This window comes from Bos mutus, chromosome 18 (assembly GCF_027580195.1).
Source record: "Bos mutus isolate GX-2022 chromosome 18, NWIPB_WYAK_1.1, whole genome shotgun sequence".
In the NCBI taxonomy this organism is placed as follows: domain Eukaryota; kingdom Metazoa; phylum Chordata; class Mammalia; order Artiodactyla; family Bovidae; genus Bos; species Bos mutus.
Window position 1 is genome coordinate 7,193,300 of NC_091634.1, and position 18,863 is coordinate 7,212,162.

The 18,863-nt window shown below is 46.4% G+C and overlaps 1 protein-coding gene across 5 annotated transcripts in view; it reads right to left on the minus strand.

Annotated features, from left to right (window-relative positions):
• Window positions 1-1,060: 1,060 nt before the first annotated feature.
• The window catches only part of TRPM4 (transient receptor potential cation channel subfamily M member 4), a 42,991-nt gene continuing 25,188 nt past the window's right edge, over window positions 1,061-18,863 (minus strand). For 4 of the 5 annotated variants that reach the window (XM_070387348.1, XM_070387347.1, XM_070387350.1 and 1 more), the window contains 10 exons: window positions 18,524-18,601; window positions 13,903-14,334; window positions 5,894-6,026; window positions 5,539-5,713; window positions 5,139-5,316; window positions 2,555-2,748; window positions 2,140-2,272; window positions 1,857-1,929; window positions 1,659-1,764; window positions 1,061-1,417 (listed from right to left, as the gene is read on the minus strand). In XM_070387348.1, the coding sequence (XP_070243449.1) occupies window positions 1,413-1,417; window positions 1,659-1,764; window positions 1,857-1,929; window positions 2,140-2,272; window positions 2,555-2,748; window positions 5,139-5,316; window positions 5,539-5,713; window positions 5,894-6,026; window positions 13,903-14,334; window positions 18,524-18,601 (1,507 nt within the window). In that variant the 3' untranslated portion in view covers window positions 1,061-1,412. Of the gene's footprint in view, window positions 1,418-1,658; window positions 1,765-1,856; window positions 1,930-2,139; window positions 2,273-2,487; window positions 2,749-5,138; window positions 5,317-5,538; window positions 5,714-5,893; window positions 6,027-13,902; window positions 14,335-18,523; window positions 18,602-18,863 lie in introns of those variants that run through there. The other variant, XR_011467611.1, reaches the window with a different exon arrangement.

The following is an 18,863-nucleotide window of genomic DNA, read 5'->3' on the forward strand; positions in this document are numbered from 1 at the left end:
CATGACCGAGTGCATAAGCACATTACAGCAAGTGCTCTTTACAGCCCTATGGACTGTAACCCACCTTCTCCAGGCAATAATACTGGAGTGGGTTGCCATTCCCTTCTCTAGGGGACCATTTTCTAGCTCTATGACTTTGTGTGAGTCACATAATTTTCATTGTGCCTCAGTTTTCCAATCCGCAAAATGGAGACATCAGCACTTACCTGATATGGTTTTCATGAGAATTCCTTGATTTAGCACCCGTGAAGCACTTAAACACAATGCCAGGCACACAGCACTCTTATTAGCTGTTGTTGTTGCCACCATCGTCATTACTGATGATATTACTACTTGGGTTACTAAGAATTGACTCGGTCATCTTCCAGAGATAGCTGGCTGCCACAAAACACTTGGCAATATTTCAAAGCTACTCTGCACCCAAAGTGGCAGACAGTTGGAATTCCTCCAATTTAGAAAAAGGATGTTTTGGTTTTCATTTTTGGATGTGTTGTTGGTGGCTTTCTTGCTATTTTACTAATAATTGCTGTCAGTTCAGCCTTGTCATTACCAGTTTAGTTTGTTACGGGTTGTTTAGTTAAATGGCATGTATAATGATGCATATTTGCCTCAATCCCAGGCGTGTGTGGCCTGCAATTTTCCACTAATTAGACTTTTTAAAGACACATATGCAGTTATCTACTCAAATTTGCATCATCTGTTCCCCTATTGCCAAAGCAGATGTACACAGTGCCCACCCACCCCTCCTCCAGGAAATAATTTGCTTTTTATCTCCAAGTTCTTTTTGCACTGGTAGGCAGGAATGGGTGTTGGAGGGTACAGATGGATGGGGTTCTTGTCCCACTGAAGTGAGAGTCATCAAGCAGTGCAGACAAGAGGTGCTGGGCCTGAGTCAGACAGGAGTAGTGGGGCTGAGAGGAAGAAACAGCCCCGGTGAGACCTGAAATGCAGTAGTAGCAAATGGACCAAGGACCCCAAACACACCCCCCGCTTCAGCTGCCATCCCAAAAGGATCTAGCCACCCACCAATTCCCCAAAGAATCCAGCATTCAGACCCTACTCCTCTCAAATGGCTTTATTTCCCCAGTGTGGGGAGCTGTGATTGGACTCTGGTCCCTGTGCCACAAGGACCCGGTAGCCTTCTCCAGTCCAGCGGGCTGTGATACAGCCCTCAGAGAGGGAACGCCTGGGCTCCAGAGGCTCATCCTCCCAGAGTAGGGCTGGTTCTGGGAGGAGCCAGGCCTGCCGTGGTTTGCATGAGTGACCCTGACAGCATCCAAGGTGGTAGTCCACGGGCATCCGGTTCACCTCAAAGACAAGGCCGCCAGGTGCAGGAGTCAAGGACATGCTAGGCCTTACTCTGGGAGCAAAGCTCCCTCTGGCAGCTACTCCTTGACGTCCACCAGCAGGGCTCAGTCTGGGGGAAGAGAGGAGAGAAAAGAAGCGATGGGCATAGAGAGGAGGGCAGAAAAAATAAGAGACTGACAAAAAGAAAGATGCACAAAAAGCCCAAAAGAGACCAAGAATGAACCAGGGGCAAAGGAAGGCCAGTGAAAGAGAGAAACACTGAGATATGGGAAGAGACCCAGAAAGCAAGGACACAGACGTAGGTGGTGACAGACGCCAGACATACACACAAGTAGACGGTAAACACTGACCTTTGGGCCCAGGTGGGATTGGGGGGGGTGGTCCCCCTGGGGGAAGCAATGCAGAACGGCTCAGGGCCTCAGCTACCCAGCCCAGGACGCGGGTACAGTGCTGGACCTGGGGAGCAGCGGAAGACATCAGGGCACCCGGCTGGAGTCTGCTGCCCCTCACCCTAGCCGTCCTCCTCCAGCCTGGCCCGGAGCCCTCACCTCCAGTTCCAGCCCTTTCAGACGCTGCTCGTACTCGCGGATCTGTGTCAGCTGCTTCAGTGCTGTGTCCACCCTGGGGATCCAGGGTTTTAGGTGGGTGCCAGCAGCCTACCAGCCCCGCCCACCTTGAAAGACCCGCCCCCCGCAGCTCTGCTTTCCTCCCTAGCGTTCCAGGACGCTGCCCTGGTAGGCCTCGCCTCTAGCCTGGGCTTTTGTAGGAAGTAAATCACGAGATCGATCCGGGAGGACAGAAGCCCCGCCCAGAGCCAGGCCCCGCCCTCACTTCTGCGACGTGCGCTTCAGACGTTCAGAGTTGCTCTCCCGTTTGTCCCGAGCACGCGCCAGCAAGAAATTCTCCTTTTGCACTGACTCCCACGTCAACAGCCTCCGCTCCGCTTCCTTCGAGAGGTGGACCCCTGGACAGTGGGGCCAGAATAGAGTCAAAGGGACTGCCCATCCTCGGGCCACGCCCGCTCCTAGACCCAGCTTCCCCACCCAAAACCTCGAGCTTCAGTGATCTCCCAGACTGCACCTCCTCAGCGTTTTTGGTCTTCCACTAATACCCCACGCCCAGCCCCTTGACAGACTAAGCCCTGCCCACGAGTGCTCCTAAGCGTCCTCCTGTATATACATGCTCTTGTTTCTCTCCAGGTTCCGCCCCCTGAGTTTTTCTCTTTTGGGCCAAGCCGGGCTCTCACGAAAATGCTCGACGTCTGGGGATGGTGGCAAGCGCGCCCGGCGCCTGCGAAATCGATGGATGAGGGAGCGCACGTGCGATATGAAAATGAGAGGCGGGGCCAGTGCGGGCCGAGAGTGAAATTCCCGGATGAGGCTGTAGCGCTGCGCCTTCCAGTAGAGGTCGCTGTTGCCCTGCACTTTGCCGAAGGTATGGCTGTAGGGACCAGAGATCAAGAGTCACTAGAGGTAGAGGCGCCCCTTGGAAAAGCAGATCAAGATTACCTGTCAGGCAATATCTGTTTGAAACCCAAGGCAGAAGGCAGATGTCAGGATTAATAAAGTCAGAGGCATTTGGTAGCTGGGTTAGGAGGCTCCAGAGTCGGATGTTAGAGATTAAGTTGGGAAAGCTAACACGAATTAGGTAGATTTGAGTCAGGTTCACAAGTCAGCCTGGACACAAGTAACTAAAATAAAAAATGAAAATGGGGACATTACTATCAACATTATAGAATCCTCCTAAAAACCATTATGTGTGTGCTAAGTCGCTTCAGTCGTGTCCAGCTCTTTGCGACCCTATGTGTAGCCTACCAGGCTCCTCTGTCCATCCAGGCAAGGATACTGGAGTGGGTTGCCATTTCCTTCTCCAGGGGATCTTTCCCAACTAGAGATGGGACCAGTGTCTCTTAGGTCTCCTGCACTGGCAGGCACATTCTTTTACCACTAGCACCACCCGAGAAGCCAAAAACCATTATAAGAGAATGCTATTAATAATTGTATGCCAACAAATTAGACAACCTAGATGAAATGGAAGAATTACTAGAAACACACAAATTACCTAAACTGACTCAAGAAGAAATAGACAATCTCAAAAGACCTATAACAAGTAAAGAGATTGAATCACTAATCAGAAATGTCCCAACAAAATAAGCCCAGGACCAGATGGCTTAACTGGTGACTTTTACCAAACATTTAAAAGAGAATTAACACCAATCTTTCTCAAACTCTTCTAAAATATTGAAGAGGAGAGAACACTTCCCAACTCATTCTGTGAGGCCAGAACTACCATGATGATACCAAGGTGAAAGTGAAAGTGAACTCACTCAGTCGTGTCCGACTCTTTTCGACCCCATGGACTATAGCCTACCAGGCTCCTCCGTCCATGGGATTTTCCAGGCAAGAATACTGGAGTGGGTTGCCATTTCCTTCTCTAGGGGATCTTCCCCACCCAGGGATCGAACCTGGGTCCCCACATTGTAGGCAGGTGCTTTACCATCTGAGCCGCCAGGGAAATTAAAGTCAGATAAAAATATCACAATTATAGACCAATAGCCTTTATGAATATACATGAAAAAATCCTCAAGAATATATTAGAAAACTAATTCAACCGCATATTAAAAGGATTATAAGTGGGATGTGTGCATGCTAAGTTGCTTCAGTCGTGTCCGACTCTTTGCAACACTATGGACTGTCGCCTGCCAGGCTCCTCTGTCCATGGGATTCTCCAGTCAAGAATACTAGTCAGTAGGAAAATGCAAATCAAAACGAAAATGAAATAACAAGTTCATGCCCACTAGGACATCTATAACCTCTTAATAAGGAAAGCACCTATTAGTAAGGATGTGGAAAAGCTAAACACAGAATTAACACATGACCCAGCATTTTATTCTAGAAATAAAATCAAAAGAAATAAAAACAGAGACTCAAACAGATATGTAAACACCAATGTTATTGCAGCATTATCCCCAATAGCCAAAAGATGGAACAACCCAAGTCTCATTAGATGAATGGATCAACTAAATGCCTTTTATCAGTACATCAGTATTGTTCAGCCATAAAAAAGAATGGAGTGATCCATGAAAACATTATGCCAGACACAAAAGGACAAATACTGTATGACTCTACTTACCTCCAAGAGGCAGAGTCATAGAGACAGAAAGTAAAGTGGAGGTTACCAGGGACTGGAAGGGAGGGGAAAATGAGAAGTTATCCCTTGCTTAATGGTTACACACTCTGTTTGGAGTGATGAAAATGTTTAGGAAATAGTGGTGGTGGCTGTATAACGTTATAAATGTAATTAATGTCACTGCATTGTACACTTTAAAATGGAGAAGGTGGCAGTTTTTATGTTATATATATATAGCCACAATTTAAAAAATTTTAATCTTCAGCCTGGACTCAGAGAGCAGATCAGATTCCAAAGTCCAGGTCAAGAGCACACTCTGGCTGGATTTGGGAACAAGCCAGCATTAGATTTTAATCGGAGTTCAGAGACTAAAACTAGAATTACTTAGACTGGGATCAAAAATCATGCTGGGGTCAAGGGTTAAGCTGGGATCAAGAGTCACTCTGGGGTCAAGGGTCATGCATGAGGCCAGATCATCAGAGAGCAGTAGTGAAGTCGCTCAGTTGTGTCCAACTGTCTGGGACCCCATGGACTGTAGCCTGCCAGGTTTCTCCGTCCATGGGATTTTCCAGGCAAGAATACTGGAGTGGATTGCCATTTTCTTCTCTTGGGAATCTTCCCAACCCAGAGATCAAAGACGGGTCTCCTGCATTGCAGGCAGACTCTTTACCGTCTGAGCCACCAGGGAAGTAGGGACTCACCTGAACATCGCAATGAGCAGATTGAGCAGCAGGATGTTGGCCACCAGCAGGAAGACAACAAGGAGGAGCACCACCAGCCAGTTGGCATAAAGCGAGACACATTTGCCAGAGAGGTTCCCTTCGGGGTGCCCCCATGAGCCCTGCCCCAGTGAACAGTTGCCGTGCTCCATGAGGGCCACTGTGAAGGAAGACAGTTAGAGATGGAGCCAGAGGGACAGGGACCTAAGGAAGACAGAAATCCAGAGGGTGGAGGAGAGCAAAGCCCCGGGGAGAGGGAGACAGAATCCCAGAAAGAGAGGGGGACAGAGACGCAAAAAAAAAGAGGGAAGGGTCAGAGACCCAGAGATAGGGGAGGTGGAGGGGGGCTCACTTGGATGTCAGGTCCTCTCATCCTCCTTACCGTCCATCTCCCCCTGAGGGATCTGCCCAAAGATCTGCAGGTAGGGCCGGTAGAAGACACGGCGCAGGATATTCGGGAGGCTACGGTCCTGGGGCCTAAGGAGCCCCTCGGTGGCCACCCCGTAGGCAACCAGCCACACGCCGAGGAAGAAGAGGAAGAAGAACACATCCTTCACCTGCAGAAGAGGAAGATGAGACCAAGCCTGGCCCCGCCCTTCCCTACTCTAGCCCCGCCCCAGTACCCTAAGCCCCTCCTCCTCACCAGACGCTCAGTTACAGCGAATCCATGACAGCTTCTTGGCCCCGCCCCTTTCATCCTCAGGCCCCGCCCACACAAGCGCGACCCCACCCCTCACCATCTTGCTCACGATGACGATCTTGGGCCCCAGCTGTTTGTTGACTGTGAAGATGTGCAGCAGCCTCAGCGTGAAGATCATGAAGTCAAGGCAGAGGACAGTGCGGCCCAGGTCATACAGGCCCGGGGTCAGCCTGGGTATAGGGAGACGCGGCAGACGTCACTCAAGGGTTACAGGGTGCAAAGAAAGCCCCGAGTCTTCCCAACACCAGACTGAAGGCGAGGATGTGGCCTCTCCAGGGCCAGAACTGGCACACTCCCCACTCCAGTTCACCTGGGGTTTACTCAAAATTTGGCACCGTGACACTGCCAAGCAGGGCTTCGCAGGGCGCTGGTACCCATTAAATAATGGCTGTATGGAAAACGGCCTTAGCAAAAAGCTGGGAGGGAGGCCCCTATAACATCAAGTTGGGAAAACTGCAGGTATATTTGCCCAACCTATAAATGGCAAAATATGGAGCCTTCCAGCAAACCAGGAAGCAGAAGACAATGAACCTAACAGGAAAATGGATAAAGGATAAGGACACACAATTCACAGAAGAAGGTCAAACAGTGAATAATGTTAGCAATCCCTAAGGGGAAAACGAAAATTATATCCCTATTTTGCATCATCGTGTACTTCAACTTTGAAGGAATTAAAAACCTAAAGTTAAAGGTAAGACATCAAATCTTAATAAGAAAATATAGAAGAATTTCTTCATGAACTTGGAATAAGATAACTGTCATTAAGAAAAAGAGTCCTATATACAAGACACAAAATCATGGCAAAAGAAAATACTGAAAAGTTAACTACTTTGAAATATAAAATTTATGCATATTAAGAGATAACATAAATATGATGGACAGAGAAAGGCAAAATTCTCTGCCAAAAAATGTATAGCCTAAATTTGATCCTAAGGGAGTACTAGACAAACTCCAATGGAGGCAAATTCTCCAAAATAACTAGTCTGGACTGATTGTAAAAGTTAAAGATGGACTGCAAACCTGTCCCAGATTAGAGACAATTAAGGAGACGTGACAACTAAAGGCAACATGGAATCCTGGATTGGCTCCTGATCCAGAAAAAGGACATCTGTGGACAATTGATGAAATTTAAATAAAATCTCCCGGTTTTGATAATGTAAGATGTTAACATTTGGGGGATCTGGATGAATGGTGTATGGGAATTCTTTGTGCTGTTTCTGCAACATTTTTTATAAGTTTAAGGGTTTTTCAAAATGAAAAGTTAAAGAATAAAAAATGTTTAAAGAACATATGAAAGTGAAAAGACAAGTTTCAGACTGTGAGATGATATTTAGAACAAAACCACCAAGGACTGGGATCCAGAGTAAAAGAAGAGCTGCTGCTGCTGCTGCTAAGTCACTTCAGTCGTGTCCGACTCTTTTGACCCCATAGATGGCAGCCCACCAGGTTTCCCCGTCCCTGGGATTCTCCAGGCAAGAACACTGGAGTGGGTTGCCATTTCCTTCTCCAGTGCATGAAAGTGAAAAGTGAAAGTGAAGTCGCTCAGTCATGTCCGACTCTTAGCGACCCCATGGACTGCAGCCTACCAGGCTCCTCCGTCCGTGGGATTTTCCAGGCAAGAGTACTGGAGTGGGGTGCCATTGCCTTCTCCAATAAGAAGAGCACCTACCAAAAAGTATATACGTGCACGAGATCAGTTCAGTTCAGTTCAGTCGCTCAGTTGTGTCCGACTCTGTGACCCCATGAATCGCAGCACGCCAGGCCTCCCTGTCTATCACCAACTCCCGGAGTTCACTCAGACTCACGTGATGCCATCCAGCCATCTCATCCTCTGTCGTCCCCTTCTCCTCCTGCCCCCAATCCCTCCCAGCATCAGAGTCTTTTCCAATGAGTCAACTCTTCGCATGACGTGGCCAAAGTACTGGAGTTTCAGCTTTACCATCATTCCTTCCAAAGAAATCCCAGGGCTGATCTCCTTCAGAATGGACTGGTTGGATCTCCCTGCAGTCCAAGGGACTCTCAAGAGTCTTCTCCAACACCACAGTTCAAAAGCATCAATTCTTCGGCGCTCAGCCTTCTTCACAGTCCATCTCTCACATCCATACATGACCACAGGAAAAACCATAGCCTTGACTAGACGGACCTTTGTTGGCAAAGTGATGTCTCTGCTTTTTAATATGCTGTCTAGGTTGGTCATAACTTTCCTTCCAAAGAGTAAGTGTCTTTTAATTTCATGGCTGCAGTCACCATCTGCAGTGATTTTGGAGCCCAAAAAAATAAAGTCTGACACTGTTTCCACTGCTTCCCCATCTATTTCCCATGAAGTGATGTGACCGGATGCCATGATCTTCGTTTTCTGAATGTTGAGCTTTAAGCCAACTTTTTCACTCTCCACTTTCACTTTCATCAAGAGGCTTTTTAGTTCCTCTTCACTTTCTGCCATAAGGGTGGTGTCATCTGCATATCTGAGGTTATTGATATTTCTCCCGGCAATCTTGATTCCAGCTTGTGCTTCTTCCAGCCCAGCATTTCTCATGATGTACTCTGCATATACGTTAAATAAGCAGGGTGACAATATATAGCCTTGATGTACTCCTTTTCCTATTTGGAACCAGTCTGTTGTTCCATGTCCAGTTCTAACTGCTGCTTCCTGACCTGCATACAGGTTTCTCAAGAGGCAGGTCAGGTGGTCTGGTATTCCCATCTCTTCAAGAATTTTCCACAGTTTATTGTGATCCACACAGTCAAAGGTTTTGGCATAGTCAATAAAACAGAAATAGATGTTTTTCTGGAACTCTCTTGCTTTTTCCATCATTCAGCAGATGTTGGCAATTTGATCTCTGGTTCCTCTGCCTTTTCTAAAACCAGCTTGAACATCAGGAAGTTCATGGTTCACATATTGCTGAAGCCTGGCTTGGAGAATTTTGAGCATTACTTTACTAGCGTGTGAGATGAGTGCAATTGTGCGGTAGTTTGAGCATTCTTTGGCATTGCCTTTCTTGGGATCGGAATGAAAACTGACCTTTTCCAGTTCTGTGGCCACTGCTGAGTTTTCCAAATTTGCTGGCATATTGAGTGCAGCACTTTCACAGCATCATCTTTCAGGATTTGAAATAGCTCAACTGGAATTCCATCACCTCCACTAGCTTTGTTCGTAGTGATGCTTTCTAAGGCCCACTTGACTTCACATTCCAGGATGTCTGGCTCTAGGCGAGTGATCACACCATCGTGATTATCTTGGTCGTGAAGATCTTTTTTGTACAGTTCTTCTGTGTATTCCTGCCACCTCTTCTTAATATCTACTGCTTCTGTTAGGTCCATACCATTTCTGTCCTTTATCGAGCCCATCTTTGCATGAAATGTTCCCTTGGAATCTCTAATTTTCTTGAAGAGATCGCTAGTCTTTCCCATTCTGTTGTTTTCCTCTATTTCTTTGCATTGATCGCTGAGGAAGGCTTTCTTATCTCTTCTTGCTATTCTTTGGAACTCTGCATTCAGATGCTTATCTTTCCTTTTCTCCTTTGCTTTTCGCTTCTCTTCTTTTCACAGCTATTTGTAAGGCCTCCTCAGACAGCTATTTTGCTTTTTTGCATTTCTTTTCCATGGGGATGGTCTTGATCCCTGTCTCCTGTACAATGTCACGAACCTCATTCCATAGTTCATCAGGCACTCTATCTATCAGATCTAGTCCCTTGAATCTATTTCTCACTTCCACTGGATAATCAATACGAGATCAGTGAACATAATAAATTAACTGGGACAGAGAATATGAAAAGACAGGTGACAAAGTACATGTGCCATTAGATATGAAAGATGCCCAACTTACCACCTAGGAGTCTTGGATGCATAAATTAAAACAAGGAGAGGTCCTTTTTACCCATCAGATTGGCAAAACATGTAAAGGTTAAATGGAGAGCTACAAACTCTGATTGAAAATATCGGGTATCATCAAGCATGTCCTCAAGGGGGCAGTGTCTTACCCAGATGGTGGGTGTGTAGCTGGAAGAAGCTATTTTTCCAAGGAAAGCAATGAACCTCAAAAATACACATGCCCTTTGACTCACAAAATGTACGTCCAGGATGTAAACCTGTATAACTTTGGAATAATAAAAAATTAGAAACAACTGAAATGTCCATCCAGAAGGGACTGGCAAAATAAAACGGTTCATGCATTCAATTCTGGAGAATGCTGGAAATTTGTCCTGTGTAAACTGAGATTTTTGGTCTTTTTTTCCCCCTTGCAATAATTCTTCCCCCATCTAGAACATGATGAGCTTGACAAAAATATCTAAAATATCAGTGGGATTCCTAAAGAACGTCAGCACATGGCCTTAGTCCTTTCCTCTCAGAAGATACTTGATACAAAACATGAGGAATAAACAGAAGCACAATGTTCTATAAAACTTTCTTATCTTGCTGTTTGAAAAAATTATTCATTTCAAGGGACTTTGTACCATTTTTAACAGCACAGAGGAACCATGCCTCTCAGTGTGTCAGAATATTTAAAAGAATAGAGGGTCATTGCTGTCAACTGTCCAAATTATGAAAGGGGGCATCAGGACCCTTCATCCCCTACAAATAGTCACTAGGTTGTGACCACAAAGTTCTTTGCTGTCTTCAAAAGCAGCCATGTCCTAACAGCTAATACTTTATTTTTAAAAAATATATCATCAGAGTACTGGACTCAGAGCAGCTAATATCTGATTAAAACTTCATGTTATCTCAAGTAGAAAATGAAAGACACTTTAGAGAGAAATATTTGGTCTGATTCTCTCTCTTGAAGTTCAGAATCTTTGTCCCACTGCCTCATGAAAAGAATTCATTCATTCATTAAATCTGGCAAGGAAAAGGCTTTCCTGGCTGCTTTAGCTGCCAATGATTGGCTAAAGCCCCTTCTTCAGGAATTGGATGCAGCATTTTTAAAGAATAAGGAATATTTGCAAATACTAACATGGAAAGAATGTCAGGGACATATTATGGAGAAAAAGAAGAGGTTGCAAAAGAATACATAACATATAGTATCTTCGACAGAAAACAACAAAATTCTGTAAAGCAATTATCCTTCAATAAAAGAACGAATTTTAAAAAACTTATAGTATCTTCTGTGTATAATATCTGTGCATAAAAGAAGTATGTAAATGCATAGAGAAAGAACAGGCAGGATGTTCACCGAACTGTTGATGGAGGTAACTACAGAGAAAAGGAGGAAGCTTGGGAAAAAAAAAAAAAGGAGAAATCTTGCAATGGCTGAGGAAGATAATTGGTTTCTGTTTTATTCTCTTCTACACTGGGACATAATCTTGTTCAATAAGGATGTCCTTCTGCATTTCTTTAGGAATAGACTATATTCAGAGATGTTTTAAGTTGCTGGAAGATGAGACAGACGGGGCTTGAGGAGTTTATAATCTTGCATTGAGAAGAGAGACGCAAAAGCCATGATCTAATCTCTATGGCGGGGAGCTCTCAGGATGTTAGGGGAACACAAAGGAGAGACCCAGAGTCTGAGAAGAAAAAAGGAGTTTCAGAGACAGACAGTAAAGCTGAGGCAGAAAGGAAGTACAGAAGGCTGGCCTGGCCAAGGAGAGGAGGGAAAAGCGTTTCAGGGTGGGCGAACAGCATGTGCCAAGACCCAAAAACAACAATGTATTCCCAAGAATATTTTGATTTTCCCTTTGCCTTCTCTCTGGGCACCACACAACATGATCTGGAAACTATAGAAGAAATGAACTAACATTACTGCTAAGTCACTTCAGTCGTGTCCGACTCTGTGCGACCCCATAGACGGCAGCCCACCAGGCTCCCCTGTCCCTGGGACTCTCCAGGCAAGAACACTGGAGTGGGTTGCCATTTCCTTCTCCAATGCATGAAAGTGAAAGTGAAGTCGCTCAGTCGTGTCCGACTCTTAGTGACCCCATGGACTGCAGCCCACCAGGCTCCTCGGCTCATGGGATTTTCCAGGCAAGAGTACTGGAGTGGTGTGCCGAACTAACATTATTTACACATATATCCCAACCTGGGCAACAGAAAATACTTCAGGGTAATTCCCCACAATTTGTTTTATTAATTAGCTAAGAAATAAGCAGAAAGTCAAGATTTTTATGGAGTAAGTGAAAGTGAAAGTCACTCGGTCGTGTCCAGCTCTTTTCGACCCCATGGACTGTATAGTCCTTGGAATTCTCCAGGCCAGAATACTAGCCTTTCCCTTCTCCAGGGGATCTTCCCAACCCAGGAATCAAACTGGGGTCTCCTGCATTGCAGGCAGATTCTTTACCAACTGAGCTATCAGGGAAACCCTGATTTATCAGGGAGTAAAAAGTTGATAAAACACTCAGGCTTCCCTGATGAAATTTAAAACTATGAAATTTGACCCAGGAAAATCAGACATGACAGAATTAAAGTCACAAAGTAAAATTCACAAACATAGTTTGAGCAGATTTTAGCAAAATCTGAAATGGATTAAAAACACGAACACTGAACCGAATACTTGTAAAACTTAACTTGAACAGTAATCAAACTGAAGTAATTTCAGAAACTGAAAAAGAAAATAATTGAAGCTGCTTTCACCACCCTGCAATATAAAATTGATCAAGGCCGTTTAAAGTAACTAGAAAATACTTCCTTGATAAGAATCTGTCAGTCGAATTCTGATTACCATTTTATAATCATACAGATTCAAAATACCGAGGATCAAGGTCAACGCCACTTGCCTTGTGAAGAAGGAATTGCAAGTAGTTCTCAGAGAGGCTGAAGCGTAGACGAAGAAGAGAGAAAGGAATCAGAGAGGCACCCCTGCAGAGAAGGGCAGACCCAGACCAGGTCCAGGGACTGTGGCGTGGCGCCGGGGAGCCCCGAGAAGCAAGGGAGCTCTGAGAGGCCAGCCCTGGGTAGAGAAGGCCCCTTGCAGACCCTGTAGAGGATGGACTAGGGAGGGAAGAGAATGGGGTCCAGGAAGCTGCTCGAGGATCCAGCTGGGACAGGCAGCCATGGAGATGAGTTGGGGATGGGACAGAGGAAGTCAGGGGACCTGAGGATGGGGCCTGGGACCAAGGACTGTAGAGGAAGAAGAGGGAGAATGTGAGGGTGGCTCTCGGTGTGTGGCCTGGTGTCTGGGGGCCAGGACAGGGGTGCAGCTGCAGGGCCAGGCTGAGGACTAGAGAAACGTCTTGTGAAGTCCAGATCTATTAATAGAACAAAGAGCAGTGGGATTCTCATTTTACCCCATCAGCCCCAAAGCCAGATACCCACGTGTGAGCAAACGACTTACAGAACATCTTTAGCCAGTACTTTCAATCAAGGTGGGATCTGAGCTTTTTTAAGAAAAAATGTTGGGCACCTTTCATATCTAATGGCACATGTACTTTATCACCTGTCTTTTCATATTCTCTGTCCCACTTTTTAATTTATTGTGTTCACTGATCTCGTGCCTGTATATATTTTTTGGTAGGTGCTCTTCTTATACTCTGGATCCCGATTCTTGGTGGTTTTGTTCTAAATATCATCTCACAGTCTGCAACTTGTCTTTTCACTTTCATATGTTCTTTAAACACTTTTTTTTAAGAAAAAAAAAAAAGTGGAGTTGTTTTAAAATTGTGAACCACCATACTGTATATCTGTAACGGATACCACAGGTGGCTCAGTGGTAAAGAATCCGCCTGCCAATGCAGGAGATGCAGGTTTGATCCCTGAGTCAGGAAGATCCCCTAGGGAAGGAAATGGCAACTCATTCCAGTGTTCTTACCTGGGAAATCCTATAGACAGAGGAGCCTGAGGGACTACAATCCATGAGTCGCAAAGAGTCAGACACGACTTCGCAACTAAACAACAATACCGTATGCCTACAACTGATATAATATTGTACATCAATTACATGTCAATGAAAAAAAAAGAAAAGAAGAAGCAGAATTGGATTTAGCTGCTGCCTGCTGCAGAGAAGCCAAGAGTTGAGGCCCCTAACCCCGCCCCTCACCTCCCATCCCCACCCTCCCACCCCCAGGAAGGAAGGGTCAGAGGTCGTGGGCAGGGCATGCAACGTCGCAGGGCACTCACCTGCAGCCCACGCCCAGAACGAAGCAGGCGAGGGCCACCAGGTCGCACTGGTTCCAGGCGTCAGAGAGGTAGAGTTGCAGGCGACGGCGCAGTGGGGCCCGGTGGGAGTCTGTCCCGGGTCCCCCCATGGCCAGGCTGCCCAGGCCGCTGCCCAGGCCCTGGCGGAACTCCTCGCAGAGCAGGGTGAAGGCCCAGAAGTAGAGCAGCAGTTCCAGCACGCTGGGCCTCTCCGGCTCGAAGTCGATGAGCAGCACTCGCGCAAACAGCAGCAGGAAGAGGAGGTAGCTGACCACGTTGCCCATGAAGGCCGTCACCGGCGCCCCCCAGAACTGCGGCCAGCGGCGCAGGCGCGGCAGGCACCCCCCACAGCAGTCCCTGCGTCTGGGCGGCCTCAGTACCCCCAAGGGCATCTTCTCAGGGGGCTCTGTGGCCCTGTGCGGGAGAAAGGGGGAGAAGGGAGGAGGGCTCACCCTGATCTCTGCACCTGACTTTCACCACCATCAAGACTCAGCTTTCTGACCCTCCTCATCCTGCTTTCCAGTCAGTCCCCACCTTCACGCCTTCGGACGCCCTCCATCTCCTCGAGTTTTGACCCCTGATCTAACCTTTGAAATCTACCTTCAACACTGCTGAGCTTCCACCCCTGACTTTCCCCACCCTTCTGACCTCTGGCCTCTGGCCTCTGGCCTGACTTCTGACTCTTGTCTGGCTTTTGGCTCCAAGTCCCTCTTCTTTCCCCCTCACAATCTCTGGCTCTCTGTCTGACCTTGGACCATCTACCTGACCTCTGGCCCTCATATATAACCTCTGACCTCCTCATTTCGCGACCTCGGTTCCCCAGGTTTGACAATTCTGTTAACTACAGTTGGCACTTGCCATCTACCTCTACAGGGCTTCCCAGGTGGCACTAGTGGTAAGAGATGCGGGTTGGATTCCTGGGTCAGGAAGATCCCCTGGAGAAGGAAATGGCACTGAAAATGGCACCCACTCCAGTATTCTTGCCTGGAAAATTCCACGGACAGAGTAGCCTGGTGGCCTACAGTCCATGGGGTTGCAAAGAGTCGGACACTGAAGTGACTGAGCACACATCTGCTCAAGGATTAAATCAGGGGCTGCTGCAGCTGGCTGACCTTCAACACCCCTTGAAGGGAATTCAGGGTGGAGAGCAGGAATGAGGCACTCTGTGCTCTGGGGAAAACTGGCAGAACAGGTTTTCAGATAGATATTTTCAGGTGCTAATCTTATGAACCCAGTTCTTGCATCTCCTCATATCTAGAAGAGCACCAGATTCCTTCATGGAACTCCACCCTGAAAGTTAACTTCTGACCCGCAACCAATTGCAGATTATCCAGCTGCATTTTCTCAGTTAATTCTTCCTTCCTGATATCTGATCTCTCACTGTATAGCCCTACCTGAATTCTAACCTTCTTGGTCCACTCATATCTCTGGCACTTTTCACCTGAGTTCTGATACTCTTCCCAGTTACATCCTAATTCTTAATTCTGATCTCAAATCAGAAACAGCAAAATGAATACTACTACTAGTAATAAATTCAGAAAGCTAACAGGAAAAATAAACTGGCTTGGAAAGGCATCCTGTCTTTAAAAAAAAATAAAAGCAGAAAGGAAACCCCAAAGTGGAGACAACCCAAATGTCCATCAACTGATGAACAGACAGATAAAAAAAGGTAGCGGATTCAAACAATGGAGTATTATCCAGCAATTAAAAAGGGATGAAGCACTGATACATGTTACACAGTGGATAAATCTTGAAAACATGATGCTACGTTAACGAAACCAGTCATAAAATACCACGTAGTATATGACTCCATTTACATGAAATATCCAGAACAGGCAAATCCATAGAGACAGAAAATAAATTAGTGGTTGCCTGAGGCTGGGGAAGGGAGGAGAGGGGAGTGAGACTGTTAATAGATACGAGATTTCTTGCTGCAGTGATGAAAATATTTTAAAATTAATTTTGTGATGATTTCACAACCCTGTGGATATACTGAAAACGACTGAGAATTGTACACCATAAGTGGGTGAGCTGAATGTATGGGAACTATATCTCACTAAAGCTGTTCTAAAACAAATAAGCAGAAAGCACAATAACAGGTAAAGAAAGTGAGGTGCAGAAAGAAGAACTAGTGATTTCCCTGGTGGTCCAGCGGTTAACGTCTGCCAATGCAGGGAATACAGGCTCCTAGAGGCTGCGCTCCACAATAAGAGCAGCCGCCAGAATGAGAAGCCTGTGCACGGCAACCAGAGAGCAGCCCCCATCATGGCAAATAAAGAAAGCCCTCGCACAGCAAAGAAGACCCAGTGCAGCCAAAAATAAAGAGTTTGAAAAAATAAAAATTAAAAAAAGAAAGGAGAATTAGCTCCCCAGTAACAGGAAAATATAGACCTGGTAACAAAAATATGTGGTGGGTCAGAGTGCTCCCCAAAGTCTGGCGTCTTAAATCCAAGCAAGACACACACAGATTCCTGGATGCTTCACTGAGGGAGCACAGGAATCTGTCCTTTAAGAAAGTTCTCCAGGAAGGTGGCTCTCCACAGTGGCTAAGAGCACAGATTTAGGAACAAGAAGATCTGGGTTCAAATCCCACCTCCCACCACTGACCAGTCAATCACATGATCTGAGGTGGGTGACTTAATGCCTCAGTTATTTCATCTGTAAAATGGGGATAACAGTAGACACGATAGCATATAGTTGTTGACAGAAGTAAATGGGCTGATTTCAAAATGGTTTAGTACACTGGCTGCCCACTGTAAGTGTTCTATAGCATCATCTATTTTTTTATATTTATTTTTATGTACTTATTTGGCTGTGCCTGGTCTTAGTTGCAGGATGCGGGATCTTCGATTTTCACTGGGATCTTTAGTTGTGGCATGCAAAGTCCTACTTGTGGCTTGTGGGATCCAGTTCCCTGACCAGGGATGGAACCCAGGCCTCCTGCATTGGAAGCACGGAGTCCCAGATGCCGGACCACCTGGGAAGTCCCCATCATCTCTTGTTGTCATTATCATATGGTACAAATGTTGGGAACTCACCAGGCAAGGACACCATTATGGATCCTGACACTGGAACCTTCTATCAAATTTATTTCCGATTTTTTTTTTTTTAGTTTCCTCTTCTACCTTGACAAATATTTTATATTCTTTGTGCATTATCTAAAAAAAAAGTATACATACTATATTTAAATTTGACTTCACAGTAGGCGGTGTGTTTTACAGACTTCTGGCAGCCTGACTATGTTTCTAACAGTTACCAGAAACATTTTTTTCTTCTAGAATATTGGGGCTGAGGTTCCTCCCTTTTCCTATTCAAGTGGTTAAAGTAGAGATGTGTGTGTGTGTGTATGTATATGTTAGTTGCTCGGAAATGTCTCACTTTGTGACCCCATGGACTGTAGCCCACCAAGCTCCTCTGTCCATGGGATTTCCCAGACAAGAATACTGGAGTCGGTTGCCATTTCCTCCTCCAGGGGATCTTCTTAACTGCGAATGAGTACACTGTATTACTGTGGACCAAATATTTTGGTCCCTCCCAGTGGGAGAATTAGGAGCTAAGGAATTAGCATATGACTAGTTTTTGCCAATGAAATGTGGGCAAAAGTGACGTGTCACTTCCAAGTGGAGGCTTTAAGATCCAGTACCTCCCTGGTTGCCATTGAGGCTTCCCGGGTGGCTTAGACGGTAAAGAATCTGCCTGCAATGCTGGAGACCCAGGTTTGATCTCTGGGTCAGGAAGATCCCCTGGAGAAGGGAATGGCTACCTACTTCAGTATTCTTGCCTGAAGAATTCCAGGGACAGAGGAGCCTGGAGGGAGTCAGACATGACTGAGACTGACATACCCGGTTCTTGTCTCTTTTCCTGCTACCATGAAACTGACAACATCTCAGCTAGAAGGTGCTTGCTTATCCCAAAGTGGAGACCATGTAGAGCAGAGCCACAGACAACCCCAAAACGGAGCATGAATGACAACAAAGTCCTCACTGTTGCCAGCCACTGAGAGTTTGGGATGCTTCATCACTGTAGCATCACCCAACCGAACCTGACTAATACCGTACAACCTTCTTTTTATAGAAAAGAAAGTTGAGGCTCTTGGGTGGAGCCACTTACAAAGTCAAAGTCAGGATTTGAACCCAGGTCTGCTCGACTCAGGACCAAGTCCTTCATGCCTCTGTTCTGCAGAATTACCGAAGATTGGTAAGTATTCTATTGCATTTGCTTAGGGCTCTGATTTTGAAAACACCTTCATGGGTACCACAGCACGGAGATTAAGAGCAAAATTCTTGGAGACAGAAAAATAAAAGTGGCAAAAGATCCCTAAATGAACCAAATCCACCCAGTTCTACTTGCTCTGTCGAGACAGAAATACATGTAACATGAAGCAAATTGATTGCCAGTGAGGAACTCCTTGGCAGCAGAACCAAACTGAGAACCAAGCCTTGAGCTTGGCATCTGGGAAACCTCCTCGGTGTTTTCAGTGGCTTCAAGAAACCCCCATCTCCTAAAGCCCCACGTCTCCCCTCTGGCCTTGTTCCCAGTGCCTGGTGCTCCTGGGGCTGCCCCGGGTGCCCCCACCCCTTCGAGGTGCTGCTGCTTCACTCACTCGACAGGCCCTTCCCCATTGATGTCGCCATCCACGTCAAGCATCGGGTCCTTCTGCGTGGGCTCCTCATCTGACTTCCTGGCGTGGAGGGACACCCAGAGTGAGGAATAGGGGAGAGGGAGGGTAGGAGAGGAGTTCTCCAGAGAGACCCAAACTCAGCACCCAGAGACATGGCAGGAAGGAGAGGAATTACCCCAAAGGGACCTGCCCCCAGAGCCCTGGTCAGAAAGCAGAGGAATCGTATAGAGTCCCCCGAAAGCTTCCCCTCCCACAACGTGCCCCCAGTCTGGGGGAGGGAAAGAATGAACATGGTTAGGCAAAGCACTAGACAGACCACGTA